At 36.5% G+C, this 24050-nt stretch overlaps 1 protein-coding gene across 4 annotated transcripts in view; it reads left to right on the top strand.

Moving 5' to 3' along the window:
• The window catches only part of MICU3 (mitochondrial calcium uptake family member 3), a 93497-nt gene extending 72308 nt beyond the window's left edge, over positions 1–21189 (top strand). For 3 of the 4 annotated variants that reach the window (XM_029935166.1, XM_029935159.1, XM_029935149.1), the window contains 6 exons: positions 5347–5447; positions 5899–6070; positions 15778–15886; positions 17843–18000; positions 19076–19144; positions 20877–21189. In XM_029935166.1, coding sequence (XP_029791026.1) covers positions 5347–5447; positions 5899–6070; positions 15778–15886; positions 17843–18000; positions 19076–19144 — 609 coding nt within the window. In that variant the 3' untranslated portion in view covers positions 20877–21189. The remainder of the gene's footprint in view (positions 1–5346; positions 5448–5898; positions 6071–15777; positions 15887–17842; positions 18001–19075; positions 19145–20876) is intronic. The other variant, XM_029935175.1, reaches the window with a different exon arrangement.
• Positions 21190–24050: the final 2861 nt, after the last annotated feature.

Here is a 24050-nt window from a genome sequence, read left to right as displayed (position 1 = left end):
CTTATTGCTGCACTCAGGTGGAGCCCTCCCCACACCCGCTCATGATGCTGCTATTAGCAATTTCTTACTTGTTTTGTTTTGTTTTCTTAGCGATTTGTCATTTTAAAAGAATAACTATGCCTTTTACATTAAACACAATGTTATATTTCCTCTTAATTTTTGGGAACTTTATTAGAAATAGCTATCAGTCCTACCATAAAGAACTTTTTAGTAAATACTGAGATATAGTTTTTATTCTTTTTCTCTTTAAAGTTAGCTTCTCATTTCTTTTTCTAAACTTAGACTTTTTACATTTTTTAAATGTTTATTTATTAAACAGAGAGAGATAGAGTATGAATGGGGGAGGAGCAGAGAGAGAGGGAGACACGGAATCTGAAGCAGGCTCCAGGCTCTAAGCTGTCAGCACAGAGCCCAACATGGGGTTCAAACTCACGAACCACAAGATCATGACCTGAGCCAAAGTTGGAAGCTTAACTGACTGAGCCACCCAGGTGCCCTTAAACTTTGACTTTGAAAAATTATACCTAGAAATATCTGGAGAGGTGAACTGGTATCCATATGCAGTGTTGCCCCGTTGGTACCTCTAGACTAGGGCAAACACTTGGCAATGTTAATTTTGTCAATTGTGCCCAATTTAAAAATCCAAAAACATAAATAAAGCATTTTGCCTTTTCTCTGATTTACCTGATATGTAAATATGATGTAATTATGACCAGTAGTTAACCCTTAAAATTACCTTTTAATTTGAACCATTTTTAAAGCCTAGAGTGGTAATTGATGTCCCATTTACAGGTATTTTAGAAGTACTTAATTCTGTAATCATTTATGCAGACAGATAGTAGTAAGTGCCTAAAAATAAGAGCAAATGGAGACATGAGCCTCAGTGTCCTACATCCCAACTGGGACCTGGCTTCAAACTAACAGTCATGTCTCTGCACTCTTTCCATCCAAGACTGTCCACCTCTCAGCCTCCAGCCTGTGTTTAATCTAAGAAATTCTGGGGCACCTACGTGGCTCAGTCAGTTAAGTATCCAGCTTCAGCTCAGGTCATGATCTCACAGTTCGTGGGTTCCAGCCCCGCGTTGGGCTCTGTGCTGACAACTCAGAGCCCGGAGCCTGCTTCAGATTCTGTGTCTCCCTGTCTCTCTGACCCTCTCTCTCTCTCAAAAATAAATAAAAAACATTTAAAAAATTAAAAACAATAATTAATCTAAGAAGTTCCTACAGTTAGACACAGTCTGCTAATTCGATGTTCACTCTGGGGAGGTGTAATATCAGAAGACCAGTCAGCTCTTGACATATACTCAAAGATTATATGTATGCATAAGACCTTGTGTAGATGTTTCTCACCTTGTCAGAGGGGTGCTGCAGCTAGATTTTATGGTTTCCTTGAGCTAATTCTGCACATCATTTCCCATCTCAACATTCCATGACATCCTGTTAGTCCTCGAAAATGGCCATGATAGAATTAATACCATAGAAATTGGCCAATACTACAAATCAGGGTTGTTTTTTTCCCTAAAGAGCTAGTATACTAGCACACCATTGACTGTAGTCAGTCTACACTTTAATCATAAGCTACTAGATTATCTAATGAATTGATTCAAATATCATGTAAGTAAATCTGATAGAAAAAAGAAGAAAACAAAACTTACATTGTCTTCTAAAGTAAAATAATTATTTGGGGATTATCTCTATCACTACCCTCCCACATTAGAGAGGATAATTGAGAATTAACTGTAGTTAAGTTACAACTCATTGTAATTCCTTATCAGTTACTACTGATGCCACTGTAACATTGAATTGTTTATATTATCAGTATTTCAGGATTCACATTGGCTCAAAAGAAAGCTTAGAAATCTATTTGATACCCCCTCTTGGATAGGGTTTGATGAGATTATTATACCATTATAATCAATAAAAGTATGTTGAAAGATATTTTAAAATTTTGTAATATTTTGACATATGTTTAATTCCATGCAAATTATTAGTTTTATTTTTGATGAAATCATTTAAAGTAATTTTTAATCCCAACAATGATAAGGGTCTTTCATAAATGGCCATGGGGTTCTTTTGTGGCTTTTTCTTGTTTTGTTATGAAAACACCTGAATTCATTTTATTTTAACAATGAGCACAAGACTCAAAGGGATAAAGTCTCTATTTTGTCCCAACTCCCCTGTGATTTAAGTTACATAACACTGCTAGGGCACTAAGGGCACTGGTATAGTTTTCAATGACTCCCAACAGTGCTCTGTTTCATTGAATGGGGGGAGAAAAGTTTTCACCATTTCCATTTTCTAATTTTTTTTCCCTCTAATGTCAAACTGTTACTTATGCCTCTGTGGGTCTGGATTATCTGGATAAGTGCAACCTAAGTCTAATAAGATTTTGATGATGAAAGACTGTAAACGAAGATCTGCTCTCCTCAGTGGGCCTGAGAAAAGCTGGAAGAATGAGGTCATTATTTAAGACCTGTATAAAACAAAGCCGCCTCGTTTCACTGTGTTAGGTCTGGAGGCAGAGGACATCCCAGCACAAAAGGAAAACATTTCATAAGTATGTTATAGGAGTTCACTAACTTTTGGTGGTCTCATTCGAAGGCTTTTTTTTCCAGATCTATATAACATATATGTGTAGTTTCAGTTAACAAAAGAATTTAAGAGTATACCATGTAAAACTTTTTTTTGCATTAAGCTTCAACATTATTGTCTTTTCTGTCTTGTCTAGTCCTTTCTCAACTTCTTGAGATATATTGATTTGGCAAAAATAAACAATAGCCAACATTTATTGAGCATTTACAATATGCCAGTTATAGTGCTAAATGATTTACATGTGTTACCTGAGCCTCACAACAGCATTTCCAGGTAGGTACTGTTATTATTCCTGAGGGTAGTAATGTCCTCAGAGAGACTAACTTCCCCAAGGTCACACAACTAACAAGGAAAACTTCAGGATTCAACCCCAGAAATCTGGCACTCGAGCTCTCCATCCTGTGCTCACCGCACCACTGCTTATTTGTGAAGTAAGCAACTTTTTCTAAAATACCTGGCCCCTCCTTTTATCCACTTTATCCCTCCCCCACATTCCCTTCCTCTCGCTTCTAGATGGACACCCTGTTCTTCATGCTGACTTCTGATCGGAGGGAGCTTCTGCTCTCTGCTCTGTTTAGGCATGCCTTCTCAAATATGCCCTCCCCCTGCTTACGCAGTTCCATGGATAATGATGGATTAGACTTGACTGTACACTGTCACGAAAGAATGCTTATAATCAACATGAAACATCTTTTTTTCTCAAAGGTCTTAATTCTTTACTCCAAAGCAGCTTATGACTGCCAATAATAACATGTGTATACTTCATTTACATTCATACCCTAATTTTATCTTCACAATCATTATCATAGGTAGGTTTGTGCCTATTTCACAGATAAGGAAGCTGAAGGTTAAAAAAAATCCATAAACTCAAGTCTTCTGATTTTAAATCCTGTCTTTATAGCAGCCTGCCTCCTCAGCTTAAAACTCCTGGTGAAAGTAATAGTGCCTTTTGAGCACTACTAAAAATTATACTAGTCTACTATCACTTAGGGAGTTCTGGAAGGCTGGCACCACTAATATTCCTCAACATCCATCATGATCGTGTTCAATGAGGTATATTTAAAAGATAGTACGTGACACCTGGCTTCCAGGCTGTGTCTTCTCCTTGCTGATCAAATCTTCAGAGAAGTTGGATATATTCTAGGAAACTTCTAAGTTATTCCAACTCCTGAAAATACTGGGAGTTGTCAGCAAACTAAGCAGTAGTAGAGATCTTTCAAACCAATTAGAAGGAGGTTATATGCTAGAGATTACTTAGGAAAATCCAAGCTAAATAAATATAAATAAGACCTAAGTCTTACTAAAGAATTTCAACAATTTTAGATAATTTAAAGTGGAAGATACCTTCCATGTTGGAGTTTTTAAGAGAGACCTGAGTAATCACAGTAGTAAAGAGACCACTTTAGAAAAAACAGGGATTAATAAAAGGCATGTAGGAGGGAAAAAAACCAACCACAAGATGTAGTTTTTATAACATCAAACTAGTCATTAGATGTTAATAGTTGGTCTAGGGAGAAGGGAAATAAAGAGCCAACAAATGTTATGAAGGATAAAATAGCTATCTTCATGAAAGACTGGGCAGAGAGCTATAAAGAATCAAAGGATTACCACACTAGTGTGTGGAAGATGGGTGAGATGGGACTTTTCCTCAGGGGACATAGAGCACAACTTAAACCTTGGTAGAGAAGGAGATGCTGTTTCTTATGTTTTCTATAAAATGCTATCAGAATTCTGGCCAAGAAGTAATATTTCAGTATATACCTTTAGAGGCATATTTATAGCTGGGTTTTTTTTAATACAGAAAATAGCAGTTCTTATTTAACCTCTTACTTTACTTACGTTTTCCAGGATAATATATGGGAGAGTTACAATCATTTGAATTTTGATTTTTGTACCTGAGTTTATAAGATAAGTATGAGTCATTGGTCAAGTGAGGAAGGAAGGGAAGAAGAGAAGAGGGATAAAGAAATGGATGGAGAGAGAGGGAAAAGAAAGGAAAATCGATACAGCTACATTAAGGAAAAGACTATTTTGATAGGCCATTAAACTCTCTAAGGACTAGAATTATGTCATTTTTAAGAACATGCTTGTGGGAACGTGAAGGAAAAAAATCCTCTGGAATTAATTTCTTACCCATTCAAAAAATACTGTAAGACTTTTAAAAAATTATTTAAATTTAAATGTCTAAAGTAATAGTTTCAAAATATAGTATCTGTTATTGAAAATATCATAAAATGTGAAATAAAATGGGAAAATGTCACACTCCAAGGAATCTGTTTTGAGAAGCTTCCGACAAGTCTTTCATCAGCCTCCTATGTTTCGTACATCTGAAGAATTGACCTCTTTTGACATCTTTTTAAAAAGTTGATTTTTTTAGGTCAATTAGGAAAATTCAAACTAATTAACTTATAGAGAGATAAAACAGGTGATTACTAGAGGATTTCAGCTATTTTAGATCATTTAAAATATAGATACCCTATATGCATAATTTGAGTTTGAAAACTTCTTAGAATATAATTCTATCTTTAAAATTCTTTGAGGATAAAGATCAATTTCAGTCATATTTCTGTTTTCAAATATTGAACTTCATTTTACTTATAATGCCATTTATTAATGCAACCTTTTGCTTTTCATTCTAATGTTTACATATGTATGTTCCTGGTATTTATATGTTGATAAAATTCTTTAAAGGATACTGGGCATCCCTATTCTGTTTGCTTATTGCAGCTAACCTTTACATTGTGATTTTTTAAGCGTGCTGATGACATTACAAGTTTAGTAACAGATACCACACTTCTTGTGCACTTTTTTGGAAAGAAAGGAAAAGCTGAACTCAACTTTGAAGATTTTTATAGGTGAGCTGACCTTTATATTTGTATTGAAAAATGTTAACATGCTGAAGTCAGAAAAGTCTGCAGGAAGACTCACCTCTTTACTGCTTTCATCTTAACTGAAGATACTCTCTATAACAAATACGCACTTCCATCGGTACCAGTATCCTAGGGGTTAGCTTGGTAAGTGTAATAGGAAGTTGCTGAATGATGGGAAATGCCTGGATGTGTGGATTATGTCCTATACATTCCTAAGAAGGCATCTCACTGACTCCTTAGTCTCAGTGAACTGCAGTAATAAACATGGATGTAGTGTACGGTGTAGTAGTTGGCTGGCACTGCACATTAACTCTTGAAAATTTCATTGCTGCCCTGCAAGGTCTTTGTGCTTATTCCCATTTTACAGATGAGAACCCAAAGCCCTCACCATTACTGTTTACTTATCTTATTCATTCTTGATATATTTTTGTCATAGATTCATGGATAACCTACAAACAGAAGTTCTAGAAATAGAATTCCTTTCCTACTCTAATGGGATGAACACTATCAGTGAAGAAGATTTTGCTCATATTCTTTTACGATATACAAATGTGGAAAATACATCAGTATTTTTGGAAAATGTGCGTTACAGTATACCTGAAGAAAAGGTATCTAATCCCTCGTATCTACTTTGTTACCTATGATATTGTAATTATATAGGCCTATAAAAGGTAGTGTCCTTTTCCTAGTTATTTATCTCTGCTGTGGATTAATAGATATTTTGGATATATTTCATTCTTTATTCCTCAGTGTCCTAAGTGCTCTGGCTCATTTTTAAAATTTGACTGATGTAAAATTCTAGGTCGATACCTGTGTTTTTCTTAGATATACTAAAAATTTTTAAGATTATTAGCGATTATTTTATTCAGATTATGAATTTCCTTTTTGAAGAGAATTCTGCTGAGCTTTATGCTTTGACTACTTCGTAAACATCACCTCATATAAAACAGTTTATATTGACATCATTTCGGTAACACTTTATTCCGTAATATCCTTAATAAAAGGTCACTTGAAGACAGCCCTTGATGAGTGAGTGATCTTATCAGTAAGTGAAGTGAGGTTTTTCAAAGAGTTTGGATGGCGTGAATGGGACAACGGATGTCTATTTGTTTAGCAGCAAATGTGTTGTCAGCAATTCTGAGCGGTCGCATTATCTAGTGGTATTTGGATGCATCATTGCAACCAAATAGACCTGGTGTCACAAGTGCGCCTTCAAGCATGAGGTGTTGTGGGTATATTGCCTTCTGTTTGTGTTTGTGGAAGGATCAAGTTAATCTATCCAAGAAAAACTTGCAAATAGTTTGACTTTGTTTAAAATGGCTACACTGTGACAGTGCTAACAATTCTCCAGGTCCCCTATGGGATGAGAAAAAAAGACTAGATGCATTCAGCATTAGTTTACATAGTCTCTTAGGGGACTTCTATCTGTTTTGTATGATAAACCCAAAATTTTCCAATTCATACCTAATTCCCTAGAGATAGATATTGGAAATTATACTACCTTATCAAGCTGCTAGAATATTATTGAGAGCTTTAATGAATCTGCTTTTCTTTGTCTTTTATCAAATGGAAACCTAGAAATCTGTAACTCTAAGAGTTCAGTTCCAGGGTGAGAGTGTATGGGAACTCTATACTATAGTTTTTGCAACTTTTACATCTAAAATTATTTGAAAATAAAAGTTTCCTTTTAGGCCAAATTCAGTTTCTGAAAACTTCTAATTGATAGAACTATCTTAGCTTTACAAATCATTACAGTTTAAGGGGGAAAAAAAGGAAAATTTGGTAAATGAGCCAACATCAATGCTCGTGATATTTGTTTGTTTGGCTTGATATTTCATCATCAGGCCTTAGAACAGATTTCCAGGTATTGACATCGTTCTTTTAGAAAAAGGGGATCTGAGTCTTCTCAGATGCTTAGACACTTGTTCAACGAATCAAACCCAAGACTGGAAGCCAGCGGTATTCCTACCACACCCTACTTGTATCTTTCCCTCCCTCTCATTTCTCATCCCCTCCTCTCCAAAAGAATAACAAGTGCTGCTACTTGGAGAGCACTTGACATTTCTAAAATACTTAAATTTTCATCCATGTGTCTAGCAGATATTAGGCATCTATTTACGAGACCTCATTCTAGCTACCGTAGATAAAGTGAAAAGGTAAGCAAAATCCTTCTCATGGAAATACCTCTTAGTGGAGAGACACAATAAACAAATTAACAAAAAATAAATAAATGATATATTTTCAGATAATGATAAATATTAAAAGAAACAAAAGTCATGGGGACTGGAAAAGAAGATGGACTGTCAGGGAAGCGCTTTCTGAAGAGGTAGTTTTTGAGGAAAGACTGTGAGGAATGACCTACACGAAGATGGCAGAATAAACAACAAATACCAAGGGCTTGGAGACAGAAAAGGCTGAATGTATTTGAGAAACTGAAAAATAGGGTAAAGTAAGTCAATAGGAAATAAGTAAAAGATGGAGAGACAAGAGATGGGTTAGGTCTTCTAGGACCCTGTATGCCAAGGTCAGGAATGTAGATTTTATTTTAATGGTGATTTTAAGTGATGGGACACTACTGCATTATTTAAACTTCGAAACAGGAGTCAGCAAACTACCTACCTCCTCTGTTTTTTAAATAATACTTTATTGGAACAGAGCCACACTCATTCTTTGAATGTATTGTCTGTGAGTGCTTTTGCACCCTAATAGAGTTGAGTAGTTGCAACAAAGACTATATTGCCTAAACAAAAATATTTACCCTCTGGCCTACTATAGAAAAAGTTTGGTAACCTTGCTTTAGAACTTAGGGATATGTGCATTCGTCCATCAAGCATTTATTCAGCAAGCATTTACTGTCTGCTGTGACACCTAAACACCACCTGACTCATGTGGCCAGATATGATCTGATCTCTTTCTAAAGATCATCATGGCTGGTGTATTCAGAGTACACTTCAGTTGGCCCAGCTTGGAAAGGAAGACACAAGGTACGATGTTCGTACAGAAGTCAGGTAAGAGAGGAGCATGCCATGGACCAGGGTGAATGTAGGGAAAGATGGTCAGAAATTGGATAATTTAAAGAGGAGAGCTGGTAGAACTTGCTGCTGGATTAGACTTCAATGTGAAGGAAAAAGAGGAATCAAGAATTCCTAGGGTTTGGGCCTGAAACACATTGTGAAACAGTGGGACTATTTTCTGAGCTAAGCAAGACTTCAAGTTTGGGATTTTAGGAAAGAATTACTAGTTTAATTTTAGACAGTTTAAGTTTGAGATTCCTATGAGATGTCTAAATGAAGAAGTTATGTAGGCAGTTGCATATGTGACTCTGGCATTTAGGGGTACAGTCACTAGTGTATAGACCTCCAAATTATGTCATTTCTCTCCAGACTCTAGTGACCATTGTCAGCTTTCTGTCTCCGTGGATTTACTTGTTCTGACTATTTTACATAAATAGAATCATGCAATATGTGACCTTATATGTTTGGTCACATATTTTTGAGGTTCATGCATGTAATTTGTATCAGTACTACTCCATTCCTTGTTATGGCTGAATAATATTCTGTTGTATGTATACTGTTTGTTTATCCATTCATCTGTCCGTAGACAGTTTATATATATAAATTTGTAGTTATAGCCTTCCCAGTGAGTGTGAAGCAGTATCTTTGTAATTACCATTACATTCACCTTAAGTAGAATTCTTTATTTCTTCATATAGCTTTGAGTTAGAGTCTGGTTTCCTTTCTCTTCAGCCTCAGTGACTCCCTTTTGCATTTCTTGTAGGACAAAGCTGCTAGTCACGAGCCCCCTGAGTTTTGTTTATCTGAAAATGTCTTACTTTCTTCATTTTTGATGGATTGCTTTACCAAATGGCATTTATCTGAGAATGTCTTAATCATTTCTGAAGGATAGCTTTGCCACATAGAGAATTCTTCAATGGTCGGATTTTTTCCTTTTAGCACTTGAACTATCCTCACTTTTGGCGTTATGGTTTCTGATGAGAAATCCGCTGTTAGTCTTACGGAGGATCCCTTCTCTATGGAGAATCACTTCTCTCCTGTTGCTTCCAAGATTGTCTTTGTCTTTTGACAGTTTGAGTATGTGTTGTGGTATGGGTCACTTTCAGTTTATCCTGCTTCAAGTTCATAAAGCTTCTTGAATGTATAGACTTTGGTCTTTCATCAAATTTTTGAAGTTTTCAACCATTATTTTTTTTAAATATTCTTTATGCTCTCTCCTCTCCCTTTTCCTTGTGGAAGTCCCATAATTTCTATATTGGTACACTTGATGGTGTCCCCAGGTTCCTTAGGTTCCGTTAACTTTCTTTGTTTTTTTCTTTCTACTCCTCAGACTGAATACTTTTATCTGTTGTATCTTCAAGTTCACAGATTCTCTATTTTGCCTATTTAAATCTATTACTGAACACCTACTCAACTTTGTGTTTCAGTTATAGTACTTTTCAGCTCCAGAATTTTTATTTGGTTTCTTTTTACAGTTTCTATCTTGATATTCTCATTTTGTTCATAAATAGTTTTCCTGATTTTCTGTAGCTTTTTATCCATGGTTTCCTTTAGCTCTTTGAGTATATTTTAGTTGACTCAAAGTCTTTGTCTGTTTGTTCCAATGATTGGACTTCCTCAGGGATAGTTTCTTTTGATCTGTTTTCCTGATGAATAGGCCATATTTTCCTAATTCTTTGTATGCACTGTAATTTTTTGGTAAAACCTAACCATTTTGAATATTATACAGTGTTAACTCTGAAAAACTAGATTCTCCCCTACAGCTTTCCAAGCAAAATAGCTTGGCGAAGTCACCAAACAAATGGGGAAAAGTGCATTTCTTGTCCTGTATGGTCCCTGAAGACTCTGTTCTGTTGTCTTAATGGTTCGCCGGAGAACTGACAGAGTCCCTCACATGCCCAGAGCCAGGAGGCAGAGCAGACAGCCCTCTCTTTGCAGGTCAGCTCTGAGCCGGAGCATTCCTTCTGCACGAACCCAGGCTCCTGACGCCTCTTCCTTTGCCTTCATCTCCTGCTTCCACAAAGCCCAGGGATCTGCGAGAGGAGGTAACCTAACATCCTTAGGTATTTTCAGAGCCTGTGTCCGTTCCTGGGCGTGTCCCGTCTCCCAGGTGTCGGCGACATGCCTGTGAGCCCCTGTTCCAGGAACCGCTCTCCTCAGCCTTCCCTGTGTCAAGGTTTTGGGTTCTGTCTGTGCTTGTCCCACCTGTCATCCCTTGTGTCAGGCAGGCACCGAGTGGCATGTCTTTAAATCTTTTGATAGATGTCACTGTCCCCAGGAAAGGCACACCAGCCCAGGAGGGAGGGGGCGAAACAAAAGTCCGCCTCTGCACCAGTCCCTCAGAGGACCACCATACAGGCCAAATCGCGGACCACAACATTTTAATAGCAATACCTTTTATATTAAATAACATTTTTTGCTATCGACTTTTAATTGTTTTTTAAATTTACATCCAAGTTAGTTACATGTAGTGCAACAATGATTTCAAGAGTAGATTCCTTAATGCCCCTTACCCATTTAGCCTATCCCCCGACCACAACCCCTCCAGTAACCCTCTGTTTGTTCTCCATATTTAAGAGTCTCTTATAAATAACATTTAATAATCGCATACCACGTTAGCCCTCTGGCACAGGAAGCCACACCAGGAACACCAGCCACTATCCCACAGCATTGAGAGACAGAAATGGTAGTTCATGGACAGAAACCCCAGAGTTCCCTCTCACTGATTCTCAGCTGTCCTTGCCTTCATCACCCAGTCCCCTCCTTGCTATAAACTTTGGATTAGATTCCAGAGACTGACAAAAGTGGGTCCTGCGGTCCTTCCCAGCTAACGGTTGTTTGGGTGGAGGGATCAACTCTTTAAGCACCCTGCCCTGCCATTTCCCATGGCGTGGCTCCTCCAGTCTCCTCCTAGTCTTATAGTGATTATTCCATGCTTATGTACCTCAACCAAAGATAAGCAGGTACACACTGGGAACCCCGTCAGGGCTGCAGACGGAGCATGGCATCCGCCGTGACCATGTGACATGTGACCACCGTAGCAGCTGGAGATCTACCGCGTTTTCTAGTTCGTCTTTTGACTGAATTATGTCTTATCAGATGTCTCGGTTTTGTTCACTTATGCCTTGCCACAGTTCCATCCAAGTGCACTTACACTTGCTTGTTCACCTCCTGACTATTTCAATAGTATATGTAAATTTTTATCATAAAATGCATATGATGTAAAAAATTTACCATCTTTACTGTTTTAACCATTTTAAAAAGTAAAATTTGGAGGCATTGTGTTTACAGTGTTCTACAACCATCATTAGTACTAGTTCCAGAACTTTTTAATCATCTTAAACAGAAACCCCACAACCCGTTAAGCAGTCCCTGCCCAGTTCACCTCCCCTTAGCCCATGGCAACCACTAATCTGCTTTCTGTTTCTATGGATTTGTGTATAATGGATATTTTATATAAGTGCAGGCATACATTTGTGATCCTTTATGTCTGGCTTTTTTAACTTAGCATAACTTTTTCAAAGTTCATCCATATTTTAGCAAATAAGGGCACTTCATTCCTTTTTATCTCCAAATACTACTTTATTATATAGATGGACCACATTTCCTCTGTTTGTCAGTTGGTGAATTGTTTCTGAGCTGTTTCCAGTTTGACCATTCAAATAATGCTGTTATGAATATTTGTATACAGTTTTTTTATGTGGACATATGTTTTGAATTGTCAGAGGATTAGATAATAACTTCAGAGTAAATAGCTGGGTCACAAGGCATCCTTAATTTTTAAGATTTTAAGGAACTACCAAACTGTTTTCCATAGTAGCTACAGCATCTTATAATCTCATCAAAATGCCTAAAGTTTTGGGGCGCCTGGGTGGCTCATTTGGTAGAGCATCCGGCATCGGCTTAGGTCATGAACTCATGTTAATAGATTCAAGCTCCATGTCAGGCTCTGTACTGAATTTTTTAATGTCTGAAGTTTCTGATTTTTCTACATTTTTCCCCACAATAACCCTTGGTATTGCTTGCCTTTTTAATTTTAGCCATCCTAGCAGACGTGTGGTGGTACCTTTGTGTTTCAATGTGCATCTCCCCAGTGGATAATAGTGTTAAGCATCTTTTTTGTGTGCTTGTTGGCCATTTGTATATCTTCTTTGGAGAACTGTCTATTGAAGTCTTTTGCCCATCGTTTAATTGTGTTGTCTTTATGTTATTGATTCTTAAGAGTTCTTTATATGTTCTAGATACTAGAATTTTGTCAGATATATGATTTGCCAAAATTTTCTCCCATTTTTTGTCTCATCTTCTTACTTTCCTGGATAGGGTCCTTTAATGCACAAAAATGTTTACTTTTGACAAAGTCTCATTTATCTGTTTTTTCTTTTGTTGCTCATACTCTGGGTGCCCTATTAACAAACCATTACCAAGTAGAAAATACAACATCCCTTCCACTTTGAAAATAAAGACTATATTGATGTGAAACAAAACAAAACAAGAGGAAGAAACCATTGCCAGTTCCAAGGTTATGAAGTTTTTGTTTCAGTTTTTTTGTAAGATTTTTATAATTTTATCTATTAAATTTAGGTCTTTGACCCATTTTGAGTTCTTTTTTGTCAATAAAGTGAAATAAGAGGTCAACTTCTTTCTTTTACATGTAGATAAACAGTTGTCCTGGAACCATTTGTTAAAAAGATGTTAAAAAGAAAGATGTTCTCTCTATAGTAAATGACCTTGGCACTCAAACTGAAAAGCATTGTATCATAAGTGTTTTGATTTATTTCTCGACTCTCAGTTCATGTCTTTTTGATACTTTAAATTTTTTAGTTATTATCATCATGTTTTTGTTACATCATAAAATATTCTTTTCATTCCACTTCTCACAGTTAGGACATTTTCCATTCAAGTCCAAATGGTTCGTTACAAAAGTGATTCTGGTGGTGAGAGTGGAGAGGAAGAAGAAATGACCCTCCCCCCTGACACTATCTTTCCCTCACTGCTGTTAAAAATGGAGCTCTTTAAGTTATCTCCATAGAAATGAGTGCCCTGTTCTTCACTTTACAACTTTGTATTTCCAAACATAAAGAATTTAATCTGCATAGAATAATTGTATGGTTTTGAATCTGACCTGTCTTTTCCAAACATGACCTCCCTCTTTTGAAAAATCTAAAGACTCAGATTGTGAACATTGTATTCTGTCATACCTCGATTTGCTTTTTAATCTTATGCTCCCTAAACGTATTGACATTTTTGTTTCTACTTTGCTTAAAAATTGCTGTGGCAGCTGGTCACAGCATAACCTAATACAGAACCAGAACAGTGACCGGTTTCCTTAGCAACAAGCTCTCCACATCAAGACAAACCCCTCCTGGCTCAGTCCCCCCAAACTGATTCAGACAGCCCTCCCTGGAAAACACGGCCAGTGGGGTCAGGTCACCAAGCAGAATCCAGGGTTGGAGTGGCCATAAATGAATATAAGCAAAGAGGAAGAGAAAACTGTGAAGAAAGACAGTGAGTGTTCACCTGGCGAGTAAAACAGGGGTGCAGGTGAAGCGGAAATAATGTCTACCCAAAATTGGTATTATTATTTTGATAATAAATTGATAATGAATACTTTTCTGATAGTCATTTAATCAGTAATTGGCTTACAGAAAGCACGCTCCTCTAGCCCCTCCCCTGCTTCTCCAGTGCTGCCTCGTTGGTTTCCCTTCCCCTTCTGTACTTAGTTAAGGTGAGAAATTGTTAAGCCTCAGCTCCTAGCCCTTTGCCCGTTTTCTCTGTTTACTTTCTCAGTTTTAGGAATTTTGCTGAGAATACAATAATGTAGCTCTTCCTGGCCAAATGTACGTTCTCTGAGACACATGGCACACTGAGCTAGGAGCGGTGGTAGTAATTGCAGTCTATGGAAGTGACCTTCTGGAGTCCTCTCTCTGGTCCCGCAGCAAGCCCTGTGTGTTGGGCCCAGAAGTGTGTGCACTCGCTGCGCCTCCTCGTGCCATCCCAGCAATGTGATCTCGGCAGAGACGAGTGGAAGTACGCTGCCTTTGGCCTATTCAGCATTGTGATTCTCACATTGTCATTATTGCAGACATTAGTGGCCTAACGCTGAGTTATATTTAAGGAATACATATACAGGAGACACTGGTTGGTATTTTAGGGGTGATTTTCCTCTTGCGTTTTTCTTTTTTTTTTTTACATTTATTTATTTTTTGAAAGATGGAGAGAGACAGAATGTGAGCCAGCAAGGGGCAGAGGTACACAGAATCCGAAGCAGGCTCCAGGCTCTGAGCTGTCAGCACAGACGCGGGACTTGAACCCACGAACTGTAAGATCATGACCTGAGCCGAAGCCAGACACTCAACCGACTGAGCCACCCAGGCGCTCTGCGTTTTCCTTCTTAATCATCATACTTACTCTCAGGGATTAAAATATTTAGGCCTGAAATACAGTTTTCCAAATTGAAACTTCTTTTTTCAGTTTATTCAGCTCTTTACTTGTTAGGACAGAGTGACTACTTCCAAGTTTCTTTCATGCTAGACTAGAAACCACAGTCCTAGGACACTTCCATCACCTGGAAAAAGTACACTGTTCCCTTCCATGTCCAGCTGTCCTTCCGCAGCCCCCCAGCAGCCACTGATCTACTTGCCGTCAGCATAGATGACTCTGGTCTGTTCTAGAACTTCATACATTGAATTTATGATGGCGTCTTTACTTGGCATAACTTATTTGAGCTTCATTCATGTTGCCAGGCTTACCAGTGCTTTATTCTTCCAATGGCATGGCCCTTTGGGATTGTTAGCCCACTACTTGTGTATGCAGTCACCTGTCATCACGGGTGTTTCCAGCTCTAGGGGATTATGAATAAGGCTGCTGTGAATATTTGTGCACACCTCTTTGTGTAGATGTGTGTTTTCATGTCTCCTCGGCAAACACCTGGGGATAGAATGGCTAGATTATATAGTAGCTGTTTGCTTACCTTTGTAAGAAACAACCAAAGAGTTCTCCAGAGTGGTTGTAATGTTTTTATTCATTTTTATTGTATCATTTTTGAAACTTTGTGCTGATATGACAGTGTTGTAAAAATATTTTCACCTATCATGCTAATGGTAACAGCCCTATGCAGTGGAAATAAATATGAGTGAATTTTACATTCTATTTTGAGGAAGGAAGCTTCAGAATGTGCCCTGGAAATGTTTACCTACATGAGATAAGGCAGGTCCTTAATCTATTGATTCTAGTAACTACAGATGCTTATTTTAATACACTTGGCAATACTAAATGTATTTCCATGTATTCTCCCAATATAGGGCATCACATTTGATGAATTCAGGTCATTTTTCCAGTTTCTGAACAACTTAGAAGACTTTGCAATAGCCCTGAATATGTATAACTTTGCAAGTCGCTCTATAGGGCAAGGTAAGTAATCATCTTTCAAAATTTAGAGGCAAAAAATAATCCTATCTTGTTTCTAGGGGCTTTGATAACAAATTAATAAAGTATTTCATATTAGCCATCAAGTTGCCTGAAAGTGTGGTATATACTTTGATGGGAAATCTATTTTCCCTAAGCAGAGTTTAGGAAAATATTCTAAACTTTTCCATTAAATTTATTATTGGCCTTCATTTCATATTATGGAGAAGACTTAATGATGTTCGTAAAGAGTCAAAGAGGAAGAAACCTCATGGCCACTGGTAACACTGAGCGACATGTGTCTACCTATGAAAGAGCCAACTGGCCGTGCCCAAGCATCATCACAGGGTGATACTTGTGTCTCTAACCTACACCCGATCCCTGCTGATGGAGCCACCTAAATTTTGCCAACAGACTTACATTTATCAAGTTTTAAGAATAATATATAAAATTGGATGTTGATTTTGCTTAATTTACAAAGAAATACAGTCATAGAATTCAGAATATTGTCATCCTCAGGACCAGCTCATTCTTTCCCTATAGATAGATTAACGAGTATAGTCCGTTTTCTAAGATTCTATAGCTGGGACCAATTTCCCTTCCCTAATGGTTCATATCTTTTGTTTAATATTCTTTCCATATGAGGACTTTCCACTTACGTCTTTGAGGGAATTCTACCTGTGTCTGCCATAATCTAATGAGAGCTAGTTCCCAGGGTTACATCGCAGAGGACAGTCCTGTTTTATTACCAAGTTCTGGGGAGAAGCCAAACCATAGTCCCTAAATGCTCATAAATTCTCTCTCCCAGAAACATAGATATTGACTCCCTCACCTAGCTTCATTCACGGACTCACTGAGTTAGAGAAACCTGAAAAATTTTTGATATTTCACCCTCCGTCTAGTGCAGATGTTCAAAAAAGACATCTTCTGAACTTAACCTACTTTAGTGTTCTAAAACCAAAACCTTGGGAGCTCTGCCTTCACAGCCAAGCAGTTACTGCCATGATGAACCCGTAGTCAACCTTGGGAGGAAGGAAAAGCCAGCACCTGCTCACCTGGCTCAGAATGGAGAGCCGCTGGTTCACTGCGTGGAACTAGGAACAAAAGCGATGGGACGTGTGCTCTGGCCGGTGCTGGGGTCCATCTCGCGTCCTTTGCTCTTGCGACTCCTAGCCCTTGCGTTCAGGTTTTCACCTCTCAAAAGGACCACTGCGGTAGCCACCCCTGTGGTATTCCCGCCATTACCCACTTTCTTCTCCGATGGTTCCTAGCTGCTCACAGAGTGATCTCCCTAAGACGTGACCCCTCCCCCGACCTGCTGCTGTGGAAACTGCTCAGTTCCCCACTCACCTGTTGAAGAATGCCCAGGCCCCTCCCCTCCGAGGCCCTGTGCAGACCTCTCCAGCTCCTGCGTGTCCCCTGGGCTCCCGTTTCCCCCACGCCTGTGTTCGTTCTTGTCACCTCCCGTGCCATTTCTCCTCTCCACAAGCGGAATTCATCCATCCCTCAGAGCTCAGGTCTTTCCTAGTCACTGCTCTGCCCTTTCCGTACGACTCCACACTACAGACAGAAGTCACTCGCGTCCAGGTTTTCAAACACTGTAACTGTTTGTGTGGTCCTGTGTCGTGGTTATTTGGACAGGTGTCTCATCACCCATCTGAACTATAGGTTTCTTGGTAGTTTATTAATCCTAATTTCTAGTATGTCTGTCACTGACAGTAGGTGTTCATTAAACATCATCGAATAAGAAGCCGTTATTAACCCAAGATACAGCTGCTGCTTGGCCTTTAGATTCAAACCACAAAAATTTTGTTTTCTAAAAGATAGCATGATTAATGCAAAGTCAATGTGTTACAGAGTCATGACTCATGTTCAGAAAAACTTCTTTTATAACCTTTCTAGTAGTTAACACATACTATAAAAGAATATTAACTCTACTCCTTTTCTGTGACATTTATCTAGATGAATTTAAGCGTGCCGTCTATGTAGCTACTGGCCTCAAACTTTCACCACATTTAGTGAACACAGTCTTCAAGATTTTTGACGTTGACAAAGATGATCAATTAAGTTATAAAGAATTTATTGGAATTATGAAAGACAGACTCCATAGAGGATTCCGGGTAAAATAAATTTGAAACCTATTGATATCCTTTTTAAAAATTGAAAGAAAAAACTCACCTCCATTTCAGAAACAATTTATACAAAATTTTAAGGATAGAAACATGAAATGTCATATTTGAAAAGAAAACACATAAGATCGTACCTATTTTCAAAAACCCTTTGAGGTGATAAAAGTTAATGCTTTTTAAAAATATAAATCAGTTTGAATTTCAGTAACTTATTTTCATATCCAGTTAATGTCTTCCTTTCAGTTTGTGGGGAGAAATGTTGCCAAATATGCTCCGATTAATTCAGTCAGCACATAGGCAGTTCAGACTTGGTACTAGACAGAGAAATCGCATTTTGTGCGATGCACATTCCCTCCCACGAGGCAGTTTGAGGCTCTTCAGTCACTGCATATTCAGGACTTTTTAAATGGAAACTACAGTAAAAACCTTTGTTTTGTCTGTTGAACTGTTTTTTTCCTTTTAACATCTTCTACTGAAAGTTACTAGAAATTTAATGATGTTTTTCCCTCAGAAACATGTTTTAAATAATGAAATACAGCATAAATCAACAAATGTTTACACATTTCATGTATTTTTGGATATGCCACAAATGGAAAATAAAAAGATTTTTTTTATTAACAGCCAGAATGTTCAATCTTGTCTCTTTGGTAAGAATACACCTAAGTGTTATACATCTAAAAATAGAGAAGATATACATATATATATATATATATATATATATATATATATATAAAATCAAGATCCATCTTAAAGAATGTTTTTAAAGATTTTTAATGATTTTTTAAAAATTGGTAAACATACTGTGTACTTAACTGCCACCTAGTGGTGAGTTGTTAACACTTATAACTGATGTCACCAAGGATATATATTGAAAATCATTTATGTTCCCTCAAAAATTTAAGAGTAGCAAGAGCAGATTAAAATATAGACTGTGCTACAGATCTCTGATACTATATTTACCTCTTAAATGTTATGTGTTTTTATTTTTGCTTTATTTATCTATTGCATACCTGTGGCCCATATCCTTCCATTTACGTTTACATACTTGGAATCATCCCTTCCACAGGGTTACAAAACCGTCCAGAAGTATCCCACTTTCAAATCCTGTCTCAAGAAGGAACTTCACAGCAGATAAGTATGTTACCTTCCCTGTTTGTCTAAATGTATTCAGAAATAAAGGAAGGATCATAATTTATTTTTCTATTGTGACATTTTGGAAATAGCTGAAAGAAATAGACTTATAACTTATTTTTGTATTTTAGGCCACTAATTCAGTTGAAGAGTTACTCTTCTAATGATTACATTTTAGACCAGTCATTTAATTTAAGAGGTAATCATTACAGCAAAGCATGAATTTGCACCTATTATTCCGTGACCCAGAAATGAACTAGAATAAGTACCCATCCGACTGGAATTCTCTTGGAGTGTCTTGCATGCAAAATATTCTGTGAAACCTGCAATTTTGTATCTGAGCAGATACAATGTAATGAATCCAAATAGGATTTTTATAATCTGGGACCATTAGCATGTAAGGGAATATTAGTTACTGTTTTACAGAAACATTGTCTGAACATCTGCTGTAATAATAGTGACTAAGTTTTAGAATTATTTTAGATACCTGGCCGTTTACTAGGTGTTCTTCTACACGTAGTATCTCATTTAATCCTCACAGGTAGGCACTCCATGTGACAGCAGGTAAAATAAAGACATAGTGAGTAATTGGCCCTACGTAACTTGCTGGTAAGTGGCCAGCTAGGATTTGAGCCTCGTTCTGTCTGATGGCAAAGCCGTGTTGTTAACTGTTTACCAAACTATCATCATAGAATGCTGTAGTTGAGGAAAGTATAGGAGATTAATTCAGTTTGTGTCAACACAGAGAAATAAGTCCAATTTGTTGCTGATCTCCAGAATGAGAGATCCAGAATGAGAGATCCTTTTTTCTTTTAAAAGTCTACTGTTGTAGCCACAAAATTTTGGTTTGAGTTCTTATTAGTTAGGTCTTGACAGTAAAGGTTCTGTTCATTTATATATGCTTGCGAGTATATATTCTTGCTGTTTCCCTCAAGCCTGAAACATTTGTATACGCCTTTATCAGGGTTTCCCAAAGCGGATCCATAGCATAGCGATGCATATTACTCTAAAAAACAACAAAAAATCTACTTAGTCAATTAAATTTGAGAAATACCATAATTAACATGATGCAGTAGGTTTCTTCCCCCTTAGAACTTACCAGATCTTAATATACCACTATTCATGTGTCTCTCCAAGAGAAAACCAAGTATTCACCATTCTACAGAGCTTTCAAAGCTTGCTTTCTTTTCTTTTCTTTTTTTTTTTTTTTTTTATGGAACTCATTCTGGAAACTCATTTCGGCTCTAGCATGTTCCGTGGCAAGTAGGCCTCTTTATCTATTTATGGTGGGAACTGTTGAGCTGGGAAAAGAAGTCAGGTCATCCTCGTCTCTATTTTAAGGAAGTTTACACTGCCTATAAGAAGTTTTAACTGCCTAACGTTAAAAAAAGTAGGACCATACCATTTGTTCATAGAGTGTTCCCCACCAACCCATAATAGTGCCACACTGACGCTGCTGATCCCACGTAGCAGTACCTAGAACCAGAGACAGAGACGGCCCCCTTTATTCTAGACCTTCGTAATACTAAAGGTTAGACAAGTTACTTAGCAAAGTGCTGAACTTTTAAGTTAAAGGAAATGTTTTATGTTAAGTCTTTGAATCTTATATTGTCTGTTAAATGTTTTTATTATGTGCCTTACCGGTTCACATTATTATCATAATAATAGTTGATTAATGTCATCACCTCTTGGTTTCATCCTAAATAAATACTGCTTTTATATTTTTTTTTCATTAGGTACTTTTAAAGCAAAGTTTAAAGGATTATTTTCTACATGATGATGCAAGAAGTGAAAATTTCAGAGAGTAAAAACAGGTCTCGGATCAGAACATGTAGAAAAGAAGAAAAAGATGAAACGCTAATTACAGTTTTTCTTAATTGAATTCTTGAACATAAGACAGATAAAATGCATCCCCTCACTAACTCTAAATGTTGTGTTATCAAGTTGAGCTTTTGCATTGATTTACTGAACTCTGTACTTTTTCATTCCTTTCAGAAGTACATAGATACTTCCAATGACTATATAAGAATATATTTTAAATATTTTTTATTTATTAGAAATTTGCCTCATTTCAAAATAATACATGACTCCTGGAATCTAGATAACTTAAAAATTAATAGCAACAACATATTTTCTTTGGTTTTAGACTGTGAACTTATTTTCAGAATAATGAGTATTATTGAAGATTTATCCTAGGCCTCTAGAATTGTAGGAGAATCCCCATTATTACCAGGGTTTTAATTACATTAGAATACTTTAAAAAAACAAATAGAAAGTAAGCTACTATATAATATAATATGATGGTTTACATTGTACTTTTAACTTTTAAAAGTACTTAACATATACTGTGTGAATCATATAAAGTTTTTTTTAAAGTTTTTGTTCATTTGCCAAAGTCATCAGAATGTCTGATATTCTTTCATGTATATAGTAAAGCAATTTCAAATGTAGATTTTTTTTTCCTCAAAAAAAGTCACATCTTCACAGTGGAAACCATGGTAGTCAGGGCAGTCACTGTCCTTGCCCCGACCGTCTTTGTCATGCCGCTGCCCCCGGTGGCACACGGGTGTGTGGGTCACGCTCGTCGGAGCTGTCTTGCCGCCGAGCGGTGCCGACCGCTGTTGTTGCGACACGCCGCCAGCGCGGTGTGAGCGACGCACGAGGCACGTCTGTCTTTCCTAGAAGGCAGCGTTTTGTTTCTCGCAAAAGGACCACTTTGGCAAAAGTGATGCCAAACAGCCGATCATAATGAATAATTTAAGTAAACTCATTATTTCAAGCTAATATTTCAAATTCATTAAATCAAAAGACTTAAAGAAAAAAGAATAACTTTCTAGTGAGAAACAAAATTAGGTTTTCACATGGAGCAAATAATTTGGTAGCATTTAATGGAAGTCTGTTCAGTTAGAAAGTATAGTTTATAAAAGGATACTGTACAAAAATAGAACAATGAATTTAAGTTAATATATTTATATATCATGTGGAAGATAAGTTCATTTATCTTCTTTTCTAAGATGTATTTAATGTAAATTGCACACACTCCAATTATAACCTTGCTTCTGCATATGAAAATAGGAACTACGAACGTTGTTTTTTAAGTTATAAATGTGAAACTGATAGTTCTGCATTGCCTATTTATAAAAGTCATGTTATTTCCAAGAAAATGTTGCTATTAACATTGGCTATGTATTTGTTAAACTTTGTACATTCTTTGTCTGCCATTATTTATTACATGGATAAAATATATATGATTCATGGATTTGAAGGTTCCATATAGTGTAATAATTTAATTTCACCTGCTTTGAAGGTTGACTCAATTGATTGACTAAATGAAAATGCCAACCTACTCATTTAACATGTCTAAAGTCTACACTAAATGTCCTCAAAATTAATTATTTGTTATCCAAAATGAAGAAATGTACTTTACTTTCATCTTGGACTCTAAGTTTTCTTGCATATATGGAGAAATTTCTATTTAGAACAGTTCCGTCAGTATAGTTTTAAAAATGAATTAGCTCATTAAAATTCTTTATGACTCTGTCACTTACCCAAGGCACACTACAGATGCAGTCTTTATTGTTTATCAGTATAAATGAACATTTCTCTTGTTTATCAGGCTGCAGTGTAATATTAAAATGGGAATAAATAAAATATTCTGATAAATTAAAAGGAAAAAGAATAGTAAATTATAGTGATTATGTATCATCACCCTTGAATTTTATCATCTATAAATTGGAGGTAAAAAATCTCACTAGATTGTTGTTTAGATCAATTGAAAAATTTTAATGCTTCAGTAGTAACATACGAAATACATGTTTGCCGTTATTCTCCGTATTTCCTTCTACAAGTTGTTTGGAAACATGAAACTATACATAAATTTTAGTATCATACTCTACAGACAGTCTAGATGTTAAAAGGTTTATGGTATTTCTCAGTATCATTTCATATTAAGAAATTCATTTAATTTATCCAGTTTATTCTTATTATAAAATATAATTGTAAAGCAATCTGTTGTACAGTCTTATATTATCTTAAAACAAATACACATGCCCTTGAATCAAGAAGCCTAGTACTTTGTGTTTATATATACCTGTGGACTAGTGTCTTTCTAAAATGTCACCTTCAACCTTTGAAAATTCTTGTTGGTTATCAACATTTTAATAGGTGTAAATAAATTGCAGAGCCATAAAGCTTCTCAAAGTGTATAATAGGAATTTTAGAATTATGGTCATGGGTACTAGAAAGCTTTTCAGAAAGCTTCATGGTGACAGTGGAGTATGCATTTTGCTTTACAGAACTGACTGTTTAAATGGCTAAAAATCCTTAAGCCTACACTACAGCAGCTCCCGTTTAACTGATGTTGGCATTTTGTAGGCATCGTTTTACCAAGACAACTCCTAGAAATTTACTAGTTTCAGAACACACTAAATACCTGATGCTTTATAGCCATATAACATGTTAGCATTTTTACATATTGCTTTTACTTTCATAGGATGTAAAACTATGAATTAATTGTATAATATTCACAAAGTATAAAATAAAAATTGTAACTGTTAAGAAAGCATTGTGGTTTTTTCTCTTAATTGGCAGCATTTTTACTTTTCAGTACTTTGTGAAATAATTGTGTGTCCTGCAGTCAGTCACATCTTATATTCTGTGAAATAGCGTATGATGAACACCAACACAAAGAATTCTCTTTATATCTTTATAATTATTGTTAGGTCACAATCTGTATTTTTGGCACACATCTTGAAAACCATAAATTATATCTATAATTGTGACTGTTGGCACATGAATATACAATGCTTAGAGGAAATAAAAATCTTATTATAAAAGTTTTCTGGAAAATATAAACTTTTTCAGTGTGTGTGTGTGTGTTTCTAAAATCCAGAGAACTCTAGAGAGTTAAA

Source organism: Suricata suricatta, chromosome 1 (genome assembly GCF_006229205.1).
Source record: "Suricata suricatta isolate VVHF042 chromosome 1, meerkat_22Aug2017_6uvM2_HiC, whole genome shotgun sequence".
In the NCBI taxonomy this organism is placed as follows: Eukaryota; Metazoa; Chordata; class Mammalia; order Carnivora; family Herpestidae; genus Suricata; species Suricata suricatta.
The sequence above is the reverse complement of the archived record's forward strand: the minus strand, read 5'-3'. Positions and strand labels throughout refer to the sequence as shown.